The sequence below is a fragment of the Oncorhynchus masou genome, unplaced genomic scaffold (assembly GCF_036934945.1).
Source record: "Oncorhynchus masou masou isolate Uvic2021 unplaced genomic scaffold, UVic_Omas_1.1 unplaced_scaffold_682, whole genome shotgun sequence".
Classification (NCBI taxonomy): Eukaryota; Metazoa; Chordata; class Actinopteri; order Salmoniformes; family Salmonidae; genus Oncorhynchus; species Oncorhynchus masou.
In genome coordinates this window covers 120,544-138,639 of record NW_027013271.1, presented here as the reverse complement: position 1 = coordinate 138,639, position 18,096 = coordinate 120,544, and the positions used below count along the sequence as shown (strand labels likewise).

General features: G+C 53.3%; 1 protein-coding gene across 1 annotated transcript in view; it reads left to right on the top strand.

Annotated features, from left to right (window-relative positions):
- Window positions 1-17,451, top strand: part of LOC135536902 (unconventional myosin-XV-like) — a 192,614-nt gene extending 175,163 nt beyond the window's left edge. Inside the window, 6 exon segments of the mRNA XM_064963124.1 lie at window positions 866-1,068; window positions 1,271-1,459; window positions 8,071-8,143; window positions 17,153-17,172; window positions 17,174-17,227; window positions 17,374-17,451. Coding sequence (XP_064819196.1) covers window positions 866-1,068; window positions 1,271-1,459; window positions 8,071-8,143; window positions 17,153-17,172; window positions 17,174-17,227; window positions 17,374-17,451 — 617 coding nt within the window.
- Window positions 17,452-18,096: the final 645 nt, after the last annotated feature.

The following is an 18,096-nucleotide window of genomic DNA, read 5'->3' as shown; positions in this document are numbered from 1 at the left end:
TGGTCTGGAGCCGTGACACTGGGTACCTTTAACTCCCCCTGGTGGTGGTCTGGAGCCGTGACACTGGGTACCTTTAACTCCCCCTGGTGGTGGTCTGGAGCCGTGACACTGGGTACCTTTAACTCTCCCTGGTGGTGGTCTGGAGCCGTGACACTGGGTACCTTTAACTCCCCTGGTGGTGGTCTGGAGCCGTGACACTGGGTACCTTTAACTCCCCTGGTGGTGGTCTGGAGCCGTGACACTGGGTACCTTTAACTCCCCTGGTGGTGGTCTGGAGCCGTGACACTGGGTACCTCTAACTCCCCCTGGTGGTGGTCTGGAGCCGTGACACTGGGTACCTCTAACTGGGTACCCCCCCCTGGTGGTGGTCTGGAGCCGTGACACTGGGTACCTCTAACTCCCCCTGGTGGTGGTCTGGAGCCGTGACACTGGGTACCTCTAACTCCCCCTGGTGGTGGTCTGGAGCCATGACGCTGGGTACCTTTAACTCCCCCTGGTGGTGGTCTGGAGCCATGACGCTGGGTACCTTTAACTCCCCCTGGTGGTGGTCTGGAGCCGTGACACTGGGTACACCTTTTATTAACCTAGTGAACACTAGCTGTTCAGTTGTCAATCAGTGCACAGTAAGTCGCCTTCTTCCGCCTCGACTCTGCGGCTGCGCTGGCTGTGAGAAACGCAAAAAATAAAATGAATGGGCCTGAAAACACTGTGTGTGTGTGTGTGTGTGTGTGCGTGCGTGCGTGCGTGCGTGCGTGCGCATGTGCATGTGCTTGAGTGTGTCTGTAGGCTGGTGGTGTACGGGCGGTGATGCTGGTGAATTTGCACGGTATGTTATAACTGTGTGTGTGTGTGTGTGTGTGTGTAGGCTGGCGGTACGGGGCGGTGTACGGACGGTGGGGTGTGTTTCCAGGTGAGTGTGTTCAGCCGGTGGCCGCTCCAGACTTCCTGATTCTCCCTGCTGAGAGGGCGGAGCCTCGTGACAGACACGGCCGTGTTGCCGCCTCCGCTGCAATCGCCGTGGCGATGGGCTCTACGGTCGCTGCCCATGAACTGGACCTCAACACAGAGGTACACATACACACAGAGACAGAGACAGACAGACACACACACACACACACACATACAGTACATGCTACATGCAGACATGCGTATATTCACTCTCTAATATTATCTGTGTGTGTGTGTGTGTGTGTGTGTGTGTGTGTGTGTGTGTGTGTGTGTGTGTGTGTGTGTGTGTGTGTGTGTGTGTGTGTGTGTGTGTGTGTGTCAGGCTGTGGTAGGGTATGGTGAGGACAGCAGCAGTCTCCATCTAGAGGGACTCCCTCTACAGGCCAGTCAGTACACCATGGAGGAGTTCTCCAGGAAGTACTACAGACGGGCTCAGAGACACAGGGACCAGCTGAAGACCAGGAAGGGGAAGGAGTCCAGAGAACCAGCTGACATGGTTACATACTCTAAGGTGAGAAACACACAGCAACCTGTTGAGGTACACATCCCCTGTACTGTACTACAGACAACAGATACACGTCCCCTGTACTGTACTACAGACAACAGATACACATCCCCTGTACTGTACTACAGACAACAGATACACATCCTCTGTACTGTACTACAGACAAGAGATACACATCCCCTGTACTATACTACAGACAACAGATACACATCCTCTGTACTGTACTACAGACAGCAGATACACATCCCCTGTACTATACTACAGACAACAGATACACATCCCCTGCACTGTACTACAGACAGCAGATACACATCCCCTGTACTGTACTACAGACTACAGATACACATCCCCTGTACTGTACTACAGACAACAGATACACATCCCCTGTACTGTACTACAGACAACAGATACACATCCCCTGTACTGTACTACAGACAACAGATACACATCCCCTGTACTGTACTACAGACAACAGATACACATCCCCTGTACTGTACTACAGACAACAGATACACATCCCCTGTACTGTACTACAGACAACAGATACACATCCCCTGTACTGTACTACAGACAACAGATACACATCCCCTGTACTGTACTACAGACAACAGATACACATCCCCTGTACTGTACTACAGACAACAGATACACATCCCCTGTAAGGTACTACAGACAACAGATACACATCCCCTGTACTGTACTACAGACAGCAGATACACATCCCCTGTACTGTACTACAGACAACAGATACACATCCCCTGTACTGTACTACAGACAGCAGATACACATCCCCTGTACTGTACTACAGACAACAGATACACATCCCCTGTACTATACTACAGACAACAGATACACATCCCCTGTACTGTACTACAGACAACAGATACACATCCCCTGTACTGTACTACAGACAACAGATACACATCCCCTGTACTGTACTACAGACAGCAGATACACATCCCCTGTACTGTACTACAGACAGCAGATACACATCCTCTGTACTGTACTACAGACAACAGATACACATCCCCTCTACTGTACTACAGACAACAGATACACATCCCCTGTACTGTACTACAGACAGCAGATACACATCCCCTGTACTGTACTACAGACAGCAGATACACATCCCCTGTACTGTACTACAGATACACATCCCCTGTACTATACTACAGACAACAGATACACATCCCCTGTACTGTACTACAGACAACAGATACACATCCCCTGTACTGTACTACAGACAACAGTTACACATCCCCTGTACTGTACTACAGACAACAGATACACATCCCCTGTACTGTACTACAGACAACAGATACACATCCCCTGTACTGTACTACAGACAACAGATACACATCCTCTGTACTGTACTATAGACAACAGTTACACATCCCCTGTACTGTACTACAGACAACAGATACACATCCCCTGTACTGTACTACAGACAACAGATACACATCCCCTGTACTGTACTACAGACAACAGATACACATCCCCTGTACTGTACTACAGACAACAGATACACATCCCCTGTACTGTACTACAGACAACAGATACACATCCCCTGTACTGTACTACAGACAGCAGATACACATCCCCTGTACTGTACTACAGACAACAGATACACATCCCCTGTACTATACTACAGACAACAGATACACATCCCCTGTACTGTACTATAGACAACAGATACACATCCCCTGTACTATACTACAGACAACAGATACACATCCCCTGTACTGTACTACAGACAACAGATACACATCCCCTGTACTGTACTACAGACAGCAGATACACATCCCCTGTACTGTACTACAGACAACAGTTACACATCCCCTGTACTGTACTACAGACAACAGATACACATCCCCTGTACTATACTGTGTTCTGACTGGGTTTTTATGAATATTCAGAGCATAATCTGTGTCCTGACTGGCTTTTCATGAATATTCAGAGCATATTCTGTGTCCTGCCTGGGTGTGTATTCAGAGTGTGTATACTGAGTATTCATACCTGAGTATTCAGCCTGGGTGTGTATTCTGGGTGTGTATTCTGAGTATTCAGCCTGGGTGTGTATTCTGAGTATTCAGCCTGGGTGTGTATTCTGAGTATTCAGCCTGGGTGTGTATTCTGGGTGTGTATTCTGAGTATTCAGCCTGGGTGTGTATACTGTGTATTCAGCCTGGGTGTGTATTCTAAGTATTCAGCCTGGGTGTGTATTCTGAGTATTCAGCCTGGGTGTGTATTCTGAGTATTCAGCCTGGGTGTGTATTCTGAGTATTCAGCCTGGGTGTGTATTCTGAGTATTCAGCCTGGGTGTGTATTCTGAGTATTCAGCCTGGGTGTGTATTCTGTGTATTCAGCCTGGGTGTGTATTCTGAGTATTCAGCCTGGGTGTGTATTCTGAGTATTCAGCCTGGATGTGTATTCTGAGTATTCAGACTGGGTGTGCATTCTGAGTATTCAGACTGGGTGTGTATTCTGGGTGTGTATTCTGAGTATTCAGCCTGGGTGTGTATTCTGAGTATTCAGACTGGGTGTGTATTCTGAGTATTCAGCCTGGGTGTGTATTCTCAGTATTCAGCCTGGGTGTGTATTCTGAGTATTCAGCCTGGGTGTGTATTCTGAGTATTCAGACTGGGTGTGCATTCTGAGTATTCAGACTGGGTGTGTATTCTGGGTGTGTATTCTCAGTATTCAGCCTGGGTATGTATTCTGAGTATTCAGCCTGGGTGTGTATTCTGAGTATTCAGCCTGGGTGTGTATTCTGAGTATTCAGCCTGGGTGTGTATTCTGAGTATTCAGCCTGGGTGTGTATTCTGGGTGTGTGTATTCTGAGTATTCAGCCTGGGTGTGTATTCTGAGTATTCAGCCTGGGTGTGGGTGGGTGTATTCTGAGTATTCAGCCTGGGTGTGTATTCTGAGTATTCAGCCTGGGTGTGTATTCTGTGTGTATTCTGAGTATTCAGCCTGGGTGTGTATTCAGCCTGGGTGTGTATTCTGAAGTATTCAGCCTGGGTGTGTAGTATTCAGCCTGGGTGTGTATTCTGAGTATTCAGCCTGGGTGTGTATTCTGAGTATTCAGCCTGGGTGTGTATTCTGAGTATTCAGCCTGGGTGTGTATTCTGATTCTGTATTCAGCCTGGGTGTGTATTCTGAGTATTCAGCCTGGGTGTGTATTCTGAGTATTCAGCCTGGGTGTGTATTCTGAGTATTCAGCCTGGGTGTGTATTCTGAGTATTCAGCCTGGGTGTGTATTCTGAGTATTCAGCCTGGGTGTGTATTCTGAGTATTCAGCCTGGGTGTGTATTCTGAGTATTCAGCCTGGGTGTGTATTCTGAGTATTCAGCCTGGGTGTGTATTCTGAGTATTCAGCCTGGGTGTGTATTCTGAGTATTCAGACTGGGTGTGTATTCTGAGTATTCAGCCTGGGTGTGTATTCTGAGTATTCAGCCTGGGTGTGTATTCTGGGTGTGTATTCTGAGTATTCAGATTGGGTGTGTATTCTGAGTATTCAGCCTGGGTGTGTATTCTGGGTGTGTATTCTGAGTATTCAGCCTGGGTGTGTATTCAGCCTGGGTGTGTATTCTGAGTATTCAGCCTGGGTGTGTATTCTGAGTATTCAGCCTGGGTGTGTATTCTGGGTATTCAGCCTGGGTGTGTATTCTGAGTATTCAGCCTGGGTGTGTATTCTGAGTATTCAGCCTGGGTGTGTATTCTGAGTATTCAGCCTGGGTGTATTCTGAGTATTCAGCCTGGGTGTGTATTCTGAGTATTCAGCCTGGGTGTGTATTCTGAGTATTCAGCCTGGGTGTGTATTCTGAGTATTCAGCCTGGGTGTGTATTCTGAGTATTCAGCCTGGGTGTGTATTCTGAGTATTCAGCCTGGGTGTGTATTCTGAGTATTCACCCTGGGTGTGTATTCTGAGTATTCAGACTGGGTGTGTATTCTGAGTATTCAGCCTGGGTGTGTATTCTGAGTATTCAGCCTGGGTGTGTATTCTGGGTGTGTATTCTGAGTATTCAGCCTGGGTGTGTATTCTGAGTATTCAGCCTGGGTGTGTATTCTGAGTATTCAGCCTGGGTGTGTATTCTGAGTATTCAGCCTGGGTGTGTATTCTGAGTATTCAGCCTGGGTGTGTATTCTGAGTATTCAGCCTGGGTGTGTATTCTGAGTATTCACCCTGGGTGTGTATTCTGAGTATTCACCCTGGTTGTGTATTCTGAGTATTCAGCCTGGTTGTGTATTCTGAGTATTCAGACTGGGTGTGTATTCTGAGTATTCAGCCTGGGTGTGTATTCTGAGTATTCAGCCTGGGTGTGTATTCTGAGTATTCACCCTGGGTGTGTATTCTGAGTATTCACCCTGGTTGTGTATTCTGAGTATTCAGACTGGTTGTGTATTCTGAGTATTCAGACTGGGTGTGTATTCTGAGTATTCAGCCTGGGTGTGTATTCTGAGTATTCAGCCTGGGTGTGTATTCTGAGTATTCAGCCTGGGTGTGTATTCTGAGTATTCAGCCTGGGTGTGTATTCTGAGTATTCAGATTGGGTGTGTATTCTGTATTCAGCCTGGGTGTGTATTCTGAGTATTCAGCCTGGGTGTGTATTCTGAGTATTCAGACTGGTTGTGTATTCTGAGTATTCAGACTGGTTGTATTCTGAGTATTCAGACTGGGTGTGTATTCTGAGTATTCAGCCTGGGTGTGTATTCTGAGTATTCAGCCTGGGTGTGTATTCTGAGTATTCAGCCTGGGTGTGTATTCTGAGTATTCAGCCTGGGTGTGTATTCTGAGTATTCAGCCTGGGTGTGTATTCTGAGTATTCAGCCTGGGTGTGTATTCTGAGTATTCAGCCTGGGTGTGTATTCTGAGTATTCAGCCTGGGTGTGTATTCTGAGTATTCAGCCTGGGTGTGTATTCTGAGTATTCACCCTGGGTGTGTATTCTGGGGTGTGTATTCTGAGTATTCAGCCTGGGTGTGTATTCTGAGTATTCAGACTGGGTGTGTATTCTGGGTGTGTATTCTGAGTATTCAGCCTGGGTGTGTATTCTGAGTATTCAGACTGGGTGTGTATTCTGTGTGTATTCTGAGTATTCAGACTGGGTGTATTCTGAGTATTCAGATTGGGTGTGTATTCTGAGTATTCAGCCTGGGTGTGTATTCTGGGTGTGTATTCTGAGTATTCAGATTGGGTGTGTATTCTGAGTATTCAGCCTGGGTGTGTATTCTGAGTATTCAGCCTGGGTGTGTATTCTGAGTATTCAGCCTGGGTGTGTATTCTGAGTATTCAGCCTGGGTGTGTATTCTGAGTATTCAGCCTGGGTGTGTATTCTGAGTATTCAGCCTGGGTGTGTATTCTGAGTATTCAGCCTGGGTGTGTATTCTGAGTGTTATTCTGAGTATTCTGAGCAGCTGGGTGTGTATTCTGAGTATTCAGCCTGGGTGTGTATTCTGAGTATTCAGACTGGGTGTGTATTCTGAGTATTCAGACTGGGTGTGTATTCTGAGTATTCAGCCTGGGTGTGTATTCTGAGTATTCAGCCTGGGTGTGTATTCTGAGTATTCAGCCTGGGTGTGTATTCTGAGTATTCAGCCTGGGTGTGTATTCTGAGTATTCAGCCTGGGTGTGTATTCTGAGTATTCAGCCTGGGTGTGTATTCTGAGTATTCAGCCTGGGTGTGTATTCTGAGTATTCAGACTGGGTGTGTATTCTGAGTATTCAGCCTGGGTGTGTATTCTGAGTATTCAGCCTGGGTGTGTATTCTGTGTATTCAGCCTGGGTGTGTATTCTGGGTGTGTATTCTGAGTATTCAGATTGGGTGTGTATTCTGAGTATTCAGCCTGGGTGTGTATTCTGGGTGTGTATTCTGAGTATTCAGATTGGGTGTGTATTCTGAGTATTCAGCCTGGGTGTGTATTCTGAGTATTCAGCCTGGGTGTGTATTCTGAGTATTCAGCCTGGGTGTGTATTCTGAGTATTCAGCCTGGGTGTGTATTCTGAGTATTCAGCCTGGGTGTGTATTCTGAGTATTCAGCCTGGGTGTGTATTCTGAGTATTCAGCCTGGGTGTGTATTCTGAGTGTGTATTCTGAGTATTCAGCCTGGGTGTGTATTCTGAGTATTCAGCCTGGGTGTGTATTCTGAGTATTCAGCCTGGGTGTGTATTCTGAGTGTGTATTCTGAGTATTCAGCCTGGGTGTGTATTCTGAGTATTCAGCCTGGGTGTGTATTCTGAGTATTCAGCCTGGGTGTGTATTCTGAGTATTCAGCCTGGGTGTGTATTCTGAGTATTCAGCCTGGGTGTGTATTCTGAGTATTCAGCCTGGGTGTGTATTCTGAGTATTCAGCCTGGGTGTGTATTCTGAGTATTCAGCCTGGGTGTGTATCCTGAGTATTCAGACTGGGTGTGTATTCTGTGTATTCTGAGTATGTATTCAGACTGGGTGTGTATTCTGTGTATTCTGAGTATGTATTCTGAGTATTCAGCCTGGGTGTGTATTCTGAGTATTCAGCCTGGGTGTGTATTCTGGGTGTGTATCCTGAGTATTCAGACTGGGTGTGTATTCTGAGTATTCAGCCTGGGTGTGTATTCTGAGTGTTTGTTTCCCCAGTCCCCTCTCCAGGAGTCTCTGATAGACTTCACAGACAGCAACATGAACAAGGTGGCAGCTGACATCTCCCTGGGTAAGACAACACTGTTTCCACATGGAACCCTATTCCCTACACACTACTTTAGACCACAGCTCCAGAAGTGCACTATGTAGGGAACTGTGTACCATTTGGGACTTAGCCAGTGGCTTCTAATCAAATATACAGAACTAAAATATCAAACGCAACATGAAACCATTTCAATGATTTTATTGAGTTACAGTTCATATATGGAAATCAGTCAATTTAAATTAATTAATTAGTCTGTAATCTATGGATTTCACATGACTGGGAATAAAGACATGCATCTGTTGGTCACAGACACCTTTAATCAAAAGGTAGGGGGGTGGATCAGAACCAGTCAGTATCTGGTGTGGATCAGAACCAGTCAGTATCTGGTGTGGATCAGAACCAGTCAGTATCTGGTATCAGAACCAGTCAGTGTGGATCAGAACCAGTCAGTATCTGGTGTGGATCAGAACCAGTCAGTATCTGGTGTGGATCAGAACCAGTCAGTATCTGGTGTGGATCAGAACCAGTCAGTATCTGGTGTGGATCAGAACCAGTCAGTATCTGGTGTGGATCAGAACCAGTCAGTATCTGGTGTGGATCAGAACCAGTCAGTATCTGGTGTGGATCAGAACCAGTCAGTATCTGGTGTGGATCAGAACCAGTCAGTATCTGGTGTGGATCAGAACCAGTCAGTATCTGGTGTGGATCAGAACCAGTCAGTATCTGGTGTGGATCAGAACCAGTCAGTATCTGGTGTGGATCAGAACCAGTCAGTATCTGGTGTGGATCAGAACCAGTCAGTATCTGGTGTGGATCAGAACCAGTCAGTATCTGGGGTGGATCAGAACCAGTCAGTATCTGGTGTGGATCAGAACCAGTCAGTATCTGGTGTGGATCAGAACCAGTCAGTATCTGGTGTGGATCAGAACCAGTCAGTATCTGGTGTGGATCAGAACCAGTCAGTATCTGGTGTGGATCAGAACCAGTCAGTATCTGGTGTGGATCAGAACCAGTCAGTATCTGGTGTGGCCACCGTTTGCCTCATGCAGCACGACACATCTCCTTCACATAGAGTTGATCAGGCTGTTGATTGTGGCCTGTGGAATGTTGTCCCAATTGAAAAAATGCAATTGAGTTCGTTGTATGTAGCTTATGCCTGCCCATACCATGACCACACTCCACCATGGGGAACTCTGTTCACAACGTTGACATCAGCAAACCGTGGCCCACACGATGCCCGGTACTGTGGAAACCTTCATCTGTGAAGAGCACAATTCAGCATTTGCCCACTGAAGTCAGCTCCAACGTCGAACTGCAGTCAGGTGGAGACCCTGGGGAGGGTCAACTGCAGTCAGGTGGAGACCCTGGTGATCAGGCTGCAGTCAGGTGGAGACCCTGGGGAGGGTCGAACTGCAGTCAGGTGGAGACCCTGGGTCCCAATTGAGACCCTGGGGAAACTGCAGTCAGGTGGAGACCCTGGGGAGGGTCGAACTGCAGTCAGTGGAGACCCTGGCTTAGGGTCGAACTGCAGTCAGGTGGAGACCCTGGGGAGGGTGACCACACAGGTGGAGACCCTGGGGGTCAACTCTGTTCAGGTGGAGACCCTGGGGAGGGTCGAACCGCAGTCAGGTGGAGACCCTGGGGAGGGTCGAACCGCAGTCAGGTGGAGACCCTGGGGAGGGTCGAACTGCAGTCAGGTGGAGACCCTGGGAGGGTCGAACTGCAGTCAGGTGGAGACCCTGGGGAGGGTCGGTCGAGCAGTCAGGTGGAGACCCTGGGGAGGGTCGAACTGCAGTCAGGTGGAGACCCTGGGGAGGGTCGAACTGCAGTCAGGTGGAGACCCTGGGGAGGGTCCAACTGCAGTCAGGTGGAGACCCTGGTGAGGGTCGAACTGCAGTCAGGTGGAGACCCTGGGAGGGTCGGAACTGCAGTCAGGTGGAGACCCTGGGGAGGGTCGAACTGCAGTCAGGTGGAGACCCTGGTGAGGGTCGAACTGCAGTCAGGTGGAGACCCTGGGGAGGGTCGAACTGCAGTCAGGTGGAGACCCTGGGGAGGGTCGAACTGCAGTCAGGTGGAGACCCTGGGGAGGGTCGAACTGCAGTCAGGTGGAGACCCTGGCGAGGGTCGAACTGCAGTCAGGTGGAGACCCTGGGGAGGGTCGAACCGCAGTCAGGTGGAGACCCTGGGGAGGGTCGAACTGCAGTCAGGTGGAGACCCTGGGGAGGGTCGAACTGCAGTCAGGTGGAGACCCTGGGAGGGTCGAACCGCAGTCAGGTGGAGACCCTGGGGAGGGTCGGCGAAACTGCAGTCAGGTGGAGACCCTGGGGAGGGTCGAACTGCAGTCAGGTGGAGACCCTGGGGAGGGTCGAACTGCAGTCAGGTGGAGACCCTGGGGAGGGTCGAACCGCAGTCAGGTGGAGACCCTGGGGAGGGTCGAACTGCAGTCAGGTGGAGACCCTGGGGAGGGTCGAACTGCAGTCAGGTGGAGACCCTGGGGAGGGTGGAACTGCAGTCAGGTGGAGACCCTGGGGAGGGTCGAACTGCAGTCAGGTGGAGACCCTGGGGAGGTCGAACTGCAGTCAGGTGGAGACCCTGGGGAGGGTCGAACTGCAGTCAGGTGGAGACCCTGGGGAGGGTCGAACTGCAGTCAGGTGGAGACCCTGGGGAGGGTCGAACTGCAGTCAGGTGGAGACCCTGGGAACTGCAGTCAGGTGGAGACCCTGGGGAGGGTCGAACTGCAGTCAGGTGGAGACCCTGTTGAGGGTCGAACTGCAGTCAGGTGGAGACCCTGGTGAGGGTCGAACTGCAGTCAGGTGGAGACCCTGGTGAGGGTCGAACTGCAGTCAGGTGGAGACCCTGGTGAGGGTCGAACCGCAGTCAGGTGGAGACCCTGGTGAGGGTCGAACTGCAGTCAGGTGGAGACCCTGGGGAGGGTCGAACCGCAGTCAGGTGGAGACCCTGGGAGGGTCGAACTGCAGTCAGGTGGAGACCCTGGTGAGGGTCGAACTGCAGTCAGGTGGAGACCCTGGGGAGGGTCGAACTGCAGTCAGGTGGAGACCCTGGCGAGGGTCGAACTGCAGTCAGGTGGAGACCCTGGGGAGGGTCGAACTGCAGTCAGGTGGAGACCCTGGGGAGGGTCGAACTGCAGTCAGGTGGAGACCCTGGTGAGGGTCGAACTGCAGTCAGGTGGAGACCCTGGGGAGGGTCGAACTGCAGTCAGGTGGAGACCCTGGGGAGGGTCGAACTGCAGTCAGGTGGAGACCCTGGGGAGGGTCGAACTGCAGTCAGGTGGAGACCCTGGGGAGGGTCGAACTGCAGTCAGGTGGAGACCCTGGGGAGGGTCGAACCGCAGTCAGGTGGAGACCCTGGTGAGGGTCGAACTGCAGTCAGGTGGAGACCCTGGTGAGGGTCGAACTGCAGTCAGGTGGAGACCCTGGGGAGGGTCGAACCGCAGTCAGGTGGAGACCCTGGGGAGGGTCGAACCGCAGTCAGGTGGAGACCCTGGGGAGGGTCGAACTGCAGTCAGGTGGAGACCCTGGGGAGGGTCGAACCGCAGTCAGGTGGAGACCCTGGGGAGGGTCGAACTGCAGTCAGGTGGAGACCCTGGGAGGGTCGAACTGCAGTCAGGTGGAGACCCTGGGGAGGGTCGAACTGCAGTCAGGTGGAGACCCTGGCGAGGGTCGAACTGCAGTCAGGTGGAGACCCTGGGGAGGGTCGAACTGCAGTCAGGTGGAGACTCTGGGGAGGGTCGAACTGCAGTCAGGTGGAGACCCTGGTGAGGATCGAACTGCAGTCAGGTGGAGACCCTGGGGAGGGTGGAACTGCAGTCAGGTGGAGACCCTGGGGAGGGTCGAACTGCAGTCAGGTGGAGACCCTGGGAGGGTCGAACCGCAGTCAGGTGGAGACCCTGGGGAGGGTCGAACTGCAGTCAGGTGGAGACCCTGGTGAGGGTCGAACTGCATTCAGGTGGAGACCCTGGGGAGGGTCGAACTGCAGTCAGGTGGAGACCCTGGTGAGGGTCGAACTGCAGTCAGGTGGAGACCCTGGGGAGGGTCGAACCGCAGTCAGGTGGAGACCCTGGGAGGGTCGAACTGCAGTCAGGTGGAGACCCTGGTGAGGGTCAAACTGCAGTCAGGTGGAGACCCTGGTGAGGGTCGAACTGCAGTCAGGTGGAGACCCTGGGGAGGGTCGAACTGCAGTCAGGTGGAGACCCTGGGGAGGGTCGAACTGCAGTCAGGTGGAGACCCTGGGGAGGGTCGAACTGCAGTCAGGTGGAGACCCTGGTGAGGGTCGAACAGCAGTCAGGTGGAGACCCTGGTGAGGGTGGAACTGCAGTCAGGTGGAGACCCTGGTGAGGGTCGGAACTGCAGTCAGGTGGAGACCCTGGGAGGGTCGAACTGCAGTCAGGTGGAGACCCTGGTGAGGGTCGAACTGCAGTCAGGTGGAGACCCTGGGAGGGTCGAACTGCAGTCAGGTGGAGACCCTGGGGAGGGTCGAACTGCAGTCAGGTGGAGACCCTGGTGAGGGTCAACTGCAGTCAGGTGGAGACCCTGGGGAGGGTCGAACTGCAGTCAGGTGGAGACCCTGGGGAGGGTCGAACTGCAGTCAGGTGGAGACCCTGGGGAGGGTCGAACTGCAGTCAGGTGGAGACCCTGGGGAGGGTCGAACTGCAGTCAGGTGGAGACCCTGGGGAGGGTCGAACCGCAGTCAGGTGGAGACCCTGGGGAGGGTCGAACCGCAGTCAGGTGGAGACCCTGGGGAGGGTCGAACTGCAGTCAGGTGGAGACCCTGGTGAGGGTCGAACCGCAGTCAGGTGGAGACCCTGGTGAGGGTCGAACTGCAGTCAGGTGGAGACCCTGGGGAGGGTCGAACTGCAGTCAGGTGGAGACCCTGGTGAGGGTCGAACCGCAGTCAGGTGGAGACCCTGGTGAGGGTCGAACTGCAGTCAGGTGGAGACCCTGGTGAGGGTCGAACCGCAGTCAGGTGGAGACCCTGGGAGGGTCGAACTGCAGTCAGGTGGAGACCCTGGTGAGGGTCGAACCGCAGACAGGTGGAGACCCTGGGGAGGGTCGAACTGCAGTCAGGTGGAGACCCTGGTGAGGGTCGAACTGCAGTCAGGTGGAGACCCTGGGGAGGGTCGAACTGCAGTCAGGTGGAGACCCTGGGGAGGGTCGAACTGCAGTCAGGTGGAGACCCTGGGGAGGGTCGAACTGCAGTCAGGTGGAGACCCTGGGGAGGGTCGAACCGCAGTCAGGTGGAGACCCTGGGGAGGGTCGAACCGCAGTCAGGTGGAGACCCTGGGGAGGGTCGAACTGCAGTCAGGTGGAGACCCTGGGGAGGGTCGAACCGCAGTCAGGTGGAGACCCTGGTGAGGGTCGAACTGCAGTCAGGTGGAGACCCTGGGAGGGTCGAACTGCAGTCAGGTGGAGACCCTGGGAGGGTCGAACTGCAGTCAGGTGGAGACCCTGGTGAGGGTCGAACTGCAGTCAGGTGGAGACCCTGGGGAGGGTCGAACTGCAGTCAGGTGGAGACCCTGGGGAGGGTCGGAACTGCAGTCAGGTGGAGACCCTGGGGAGGGTCGAACAGCAGTCAGGTGGAGACCCGGGGGAGGGTCGAACCGCAGTCAGGTGGAGACCCTGGTGAGGGCGCAACCGCAGTCAGGTGGAGACCCTGGTGAGGGTCGAACTGCAGTCAGGTGGAGACCCTGGGGAGGGTCGAACCGCAGTCAGGTGGAGACCCTGGTGAGGGTCGAACCGCAGTCAGGTGGAGACCCTGGGGAGGGTCGAACTGCAGTCAGGTGGAGACCCTGGGGAGGGTCGAACCCTCAGGTGGAGACCCTGGGGAGGGTCGAACCGCAGTCAGGTGGAGACCCTGGGGAGGGTCGAACTGCAGTCAGGTGGAGACCCTGGGGAGGGTCGAACTACAGTCAGGTGGAGACCCTGGGGAGGGTCGAACTGCAGTCAGGTGGAGACCCTGGGGAGGGTCGAACTGCAGTCAGGTGGAGACCCTGGGGAGGGTCGAACTGCAGTCAGGTGGAGACCCTGGGAGGGTCGAACCGCAGTCAGGTGGAGACCCTGGGGAGGGTCGAACCGCAGTCAGGTGGAGACCCTGGTGAGGGTCGAACTGCAGTCAGGTGGAGACCCTGGGGAGGGTCGAACTGCAGTCAGGTGGAGACCCTGGGGAGGGTCGGGCTGCAGTCAGGTGGAGACCCTGGTGAGGGTCGAACTGCAGTCAGGTGGAGACCCTGGGGAGGGTCGAACTGCAGTCAGGTGGAGACCCTGGTGAGGGTCGAACTGCAGTCAGGTGGAGACCCTGGTGAGGGTCGAACTGCAGTCAGGTGGAGACCCTGGGGAGGGTCGAACTGGTCAGGTGGAGACCCTGGTGAGGGTCGAACTGCAGTCAGGTGGAGACCCTGGTGAGGGTCGAACCGCAGTCAGGTGGAGACCCTGGGGAGGGTCGAACTGCAGTCAGGTGGAGACCCTGGGGAGGGTCGAACTGCAGTCAGGTGGAGACCCTGGGGAGGGTCGAACTGCAGTCAGGTGGAGACCCTGGGGAGGGTCGGCAGTCAGGTGGAGACCCTGGGGAGGGTCGAACTGCAGTCAGGTGGAGACCCTGGTGAGGGTCGAACTGCAGTCAGGTGGAGACCCTGGGGAGGGTCGAACTGCAGTCAGGTGGAGACCCTGGTGAGGGTCGAACTGCAGTCAGGTGGAGACCCTGGGGAGGGTCGAACTGCAGTCAGGTGGAGACCCTGGTGAGGGTCGAACTGCAGTCAGGTGGAGACCCTGGTGAGGGTCGAACTGCAGTCAGGTGGAGACCCTGGTGAGGGTCGAACTGCAGTCAGGTGGAGACCCTGGTGAGGGTCGAACTGCAGTCAGGTGGAGACCCTGGGGAGGGTCGAACTGCAGTCAGGTGGAGACCCTGGGGAGGGTCGAACTGCAGTCAGGTGGAGACCCTGGTGAGGGTCGAACTGCAGTCAGGTGGAGACCCTGGGGAGGGTCGAACTGCAGTCAGGTGGAGACCCTGGGGAGGGTCGAACTGCAGTCAGGTGGAGACCCTGGTGAGGGTCGAACCGCAGTCAGGTGGAGACCCTGGTGAGGGTCGAACTGCAGTCAGGTGGAGACCCTGGTGAGGGTCGAACTGCAGTCAGGTGGAGACCCTGGGGAGGGTCGAACTGCAGTCAGGTGGAGACCCTGGGAGGGTCGAACTGCAGTCAGGTGGAGACCCTGGGGAGGGTCGAACTGCAGTCAGGTGGAGACCCTGGGAGGGTCGAACTGCAGTCAGGTGGAGACCCTGGTGAGGGTCGAACTGCAGTCAGGTGGAGACCCTGGGAGGGTTGCAGTCAGGTGGAGACCCTGGTGAGGTCTGCAGTCAGGTGGAGACCCTGGGAGGGTCGAACTGCAGTCAGGTGGAGACCCTGGTGAGGGTCGAACTGCAGTCAGGTGGAGACCCTGGTGAGGGTCGAACTGCAGTCAGGTGGAGACCCTGGTGAGGGTCGAACTGCAGTCAGGTGGAGACCCTGGTTCGAACTGCAGTCAGGTGGAGACCCTGGTGAGGGTCGAAACTGCAGTCAGGTGGAGACCCTGGGTGAGGGTCGAACTGCAGTCAGGTGGAGACCCTGGGAGGGTCGGAACTGCAGTCAGGTGGAGACCCTGGGGAGGGTCGAACTGCAGTCAGGTGGAGACCCTGGGAGGGTCGTTCAGTCAGGTGGAGACCCTGGTTCGAACTGCAGTCAGGTGGAGACCCTGGTGAGGGTCGAACTGCAGTCAGGTGGAGACCCTGGGGAGGGTCGAACTGCAGTCAGGTGGAGACCCTGGCGTTAACTGCAGTCAGGTGGAGACCCTGGCGAGGGTCAGTGTAACTGCAGTCAGGTGGAGACCCTGGTGAGGGTCGAACTCAGTCAGTGGAATGTGAGACCCTGGTGAGGGTCGAACTTGTTGTTCAGTGAGGGTATTTTATTTCTGGAGACCCTGGGGAGGGTGGAACTGCTTGTCAGGTGGAGACCCTGGGTGAGGTCGAATTCGCAGTCAGGTGGAGACCCTGGTGAGGGTCGACCGCAGTCAGGTGGAGACCCTTCGAACTGCAGTCAGGTGGAGACCCTGTGATGAACTGCATCAGGTGGAGACCCTGGTGAGGTCCCTCAGGTGGAGACCCTGGTGACAACTGAGTCAGGTGGAGACCCTGGTGAGGACCAGTGGTGGAGACTCAACTGCAGTCAGGTGGAGACCCTGGTAGGGTCGAACTCAGTCAGGTGGAGACCCTGGGGAGGGTAACGAGCACACAGATGACCTTCCCTGAGATGATTTCTGGACGTTTGTGCAGAAATTCTTGGGACAATGCAAACCTACAGTTTCATCAGCTGTCCGGGTGGCCGGTCTCAGACGATCCCACAGGTGGAAAGCCGGATATGGAGGTCTGGCGTGGTTGTGAGGCCGGTTGGACGTACTGCCAAATGTTTTAAAATGACGTTGCAGGCCGCTTACGGTAGAGAAGTTTCTCTGACAACAGCCCTGGTGCACATTCCTGCAGTCAGCATGCCAATTGCACGTTCCCTCAAAACTTGAGACATCTGTGACAAAACTGCACATTTTCGAGTGGCCTTTTATTGTGCCCAGCATAAAGTGCACCTGTGTAATGATCATGTTGTTTAATCAGCTTCTTGATATGACATACCTGTCAGGTGGATAGATTATCTTGACAAAGGAGAATGCTCACTAACAGGGATGTAAACAAATTTTGTGCAAAACATTTGGGAGAAAGAAGCTTTTTGTGCGTCTGGAACATTTCTGGGATCTTTTTGTTTCTCATTAAACCTGGGACCAACACTTTATATGTTGTGTTAATATTGTTGTTCAGTGTAGTTATTTTATTTCATGTAATGTGACTGTGTCTGCTTGTTGTTCAGTGTAGTTATATTATTTCTCACTCCACTCACACTACTCACACTGTTCAGTGTAGTTATTTTATTTCTCATACATGTAATGTGACTGTCTGCTTGTTTCTGCCCTTTAATCTGTCACCTTCTTCACTCTTCAGCTGTGATGAAGTTCATGGGAAGACTACCCTCTGAAGGGACAGACAGAACAGGACCTGGTCTCACCGATCCTAAAGGTACACACTCACTCACTCACTCACTCACACACTCACTCACACACTCACACACTCACTCACACACTCACTCACTCACACACTCACTCACTCTCTCACTCACTCTCACACTCACTCACTCACTCACTCACTCACACTACCCTCTGAAGGGACAGACAGAACAGGACCTGGTCTCAACGATCATGAAGGTGCACACTCACTCACTCACTCACTCACACTACCTGTAACGGCGTTCTTCGTTTGTCGAAAGAGAGTCGGACCGAAATGCAGCGTGTTGGTTACTCATGTTTTTAATAGAACAAATGACGATACATGAAATAACAAAAACAACAAACGGAACGTGAAAACCTATACAGCCTGTCTGGCGAACACTAACACAGAGACAGGAACAATCACCCACGAAATACAAAGTGAAACCCAGGATACCTAAATACGGTTCCCAATCAGAGACAACGAGAATCACCTGACTCTGATTGAGAACCGCTCAGGCAGCCAAACCTATGCAACACACACCCTAATCAGCCACAAACCCAATAACTAAAAACCCCACTAAGAATTACAACAAACAATAAACCCATGTCACACCCTGGCCTGACCAACTAATTAACTAAAACACAAAATACTAAGACCAAGGCGTGATAGAACCCCCTAAGGTGCGGACTCCCGAACGCACCTCAAAACCATAGGGAGGGTCCGGGTGGGCGTCTGTCCATGGTGGCGGTTCCGGTTCGGGACGTGGACCCCAATCCATAAATGTCATAGTTCCTCCCCTTCGCGTCCTGGGATGATCCACCCTCGCCGCCGACCATGGCCAATAGTCCTCACCCAGAACCCCACTGAACTGAGGCTCGTGACTGAGGGGGCAGCTCGGG